The 859-nt window shown below is 74.7% G+C and overlaps 1 protein-coding gene across 1 annotated transcript in view; it reads right to left on the bottom strand.

Annotated features, from left to right (window-relative positions):
• ITPR1 (inositol 1,4,5-trisphosphate receptor, type 1) overlaps positions 1-859 on the bottom strand; it is an 83,864-nt gene that overhangs the window by 81,655 nt on the left and 1,350 nt on the right. The window contains exon 2 of the mRNA XM_012732094.1: positions 708-780. Within this exon, the coding sequence (XP_012587548.1) occupies positions 708-780 (73 nt within the window). The remainder of the gene's footprint in view (positions 1-707; positions 781-859) is intronic.

An 859-nucleotide genomic window follows, 5' to 3' on the forward strand; every position in this document is an offset into this window, starting at 1 on the left:
GGCCGCGCTCTCCCGGCCGGACGACGGGGCGGCCTGACGCCCGCTGCCCCGTGGGGACTCCCAGCAACCTGTCCCTTTCCACAGCTCCCACCGGATGGCCGACACCATGTGACCAGACTGGGGCGCGAAGCTGGGGACGGGCCCGCGTCCAGCCCGCGGCCCAGCGTCGCGGAGGCCAGGAGCTGCGGGACCAGTGCAGCGAGCCAGAGCTTCCAGGGAGGCCGGCGTCCGCGCTCCTCTGGACCCGGGGGGGGGGTGCACAAGGCCGCGAGGCAGGGCCCAGACTTGGGGACCCAGTGGCACCCCACTTAGGCCCCCACGCCTGCCTCCCTCAGACGGCACCACCCCCTTTCCAGCTCCCTTTCCCCTACGCCACTGCTCTCAGGGGCCCCAGGGCTCTGGGGGCTCCCAAGGCCCTCTCGGGGGCTCTCCAAAGTCAAGACTGCTGTGACGGAAACAGCGGCCCCGCCTCGCTGCCCTCTCGCCCGGGTACGCCGAGTCCTCCAGAGGCTGCGGGGCTGGGGTCACGGGCGCTGAGGGCGCCAGCTGGTGTGGAAGCCGCCTGCGGGCGCAGCCGCGGGGCTTCTTCTGCGGAGGGAGGCACGGCCGGGGCTCCGGCCCGAGGCCCACGGGGCCGCGTTCACGCGCGCGGGCCGTCACGGCGGGCAGGAAGGGTGCCCGGGTCCTCCGCGGCGTGCTGGACGTACAGCTCGGACACGCCGGAAGTCCTCCTGGAGACCCGCTTGCACCGACTGGGGGCCGGAGGCGGCGGCGAGGGCCCTGCTCGGGCAGCCACGAGCCAGGCCTGGGCGGAGAACCAACACAGGCGAGCGGGGGTGGGGGCAGGTGCTGGCCGCAC

Source organism: Condylura cristata, unplaced genomic scaffold (assembly GCF_000260355.1).
Source record: "Condylura cristata isolate star-nosed mole 26May11 unplaced genomic scaffold, ConCri1.0 scaffold00033, whole genome shotgun sequence".
NCBI classification, from domain to species: domain Eukaryota; kingdom Metazoa; phylum Chordata; class Mammalia; order Eulipotyphla; family Talpidae; genus Condylura; species Condylura cristata.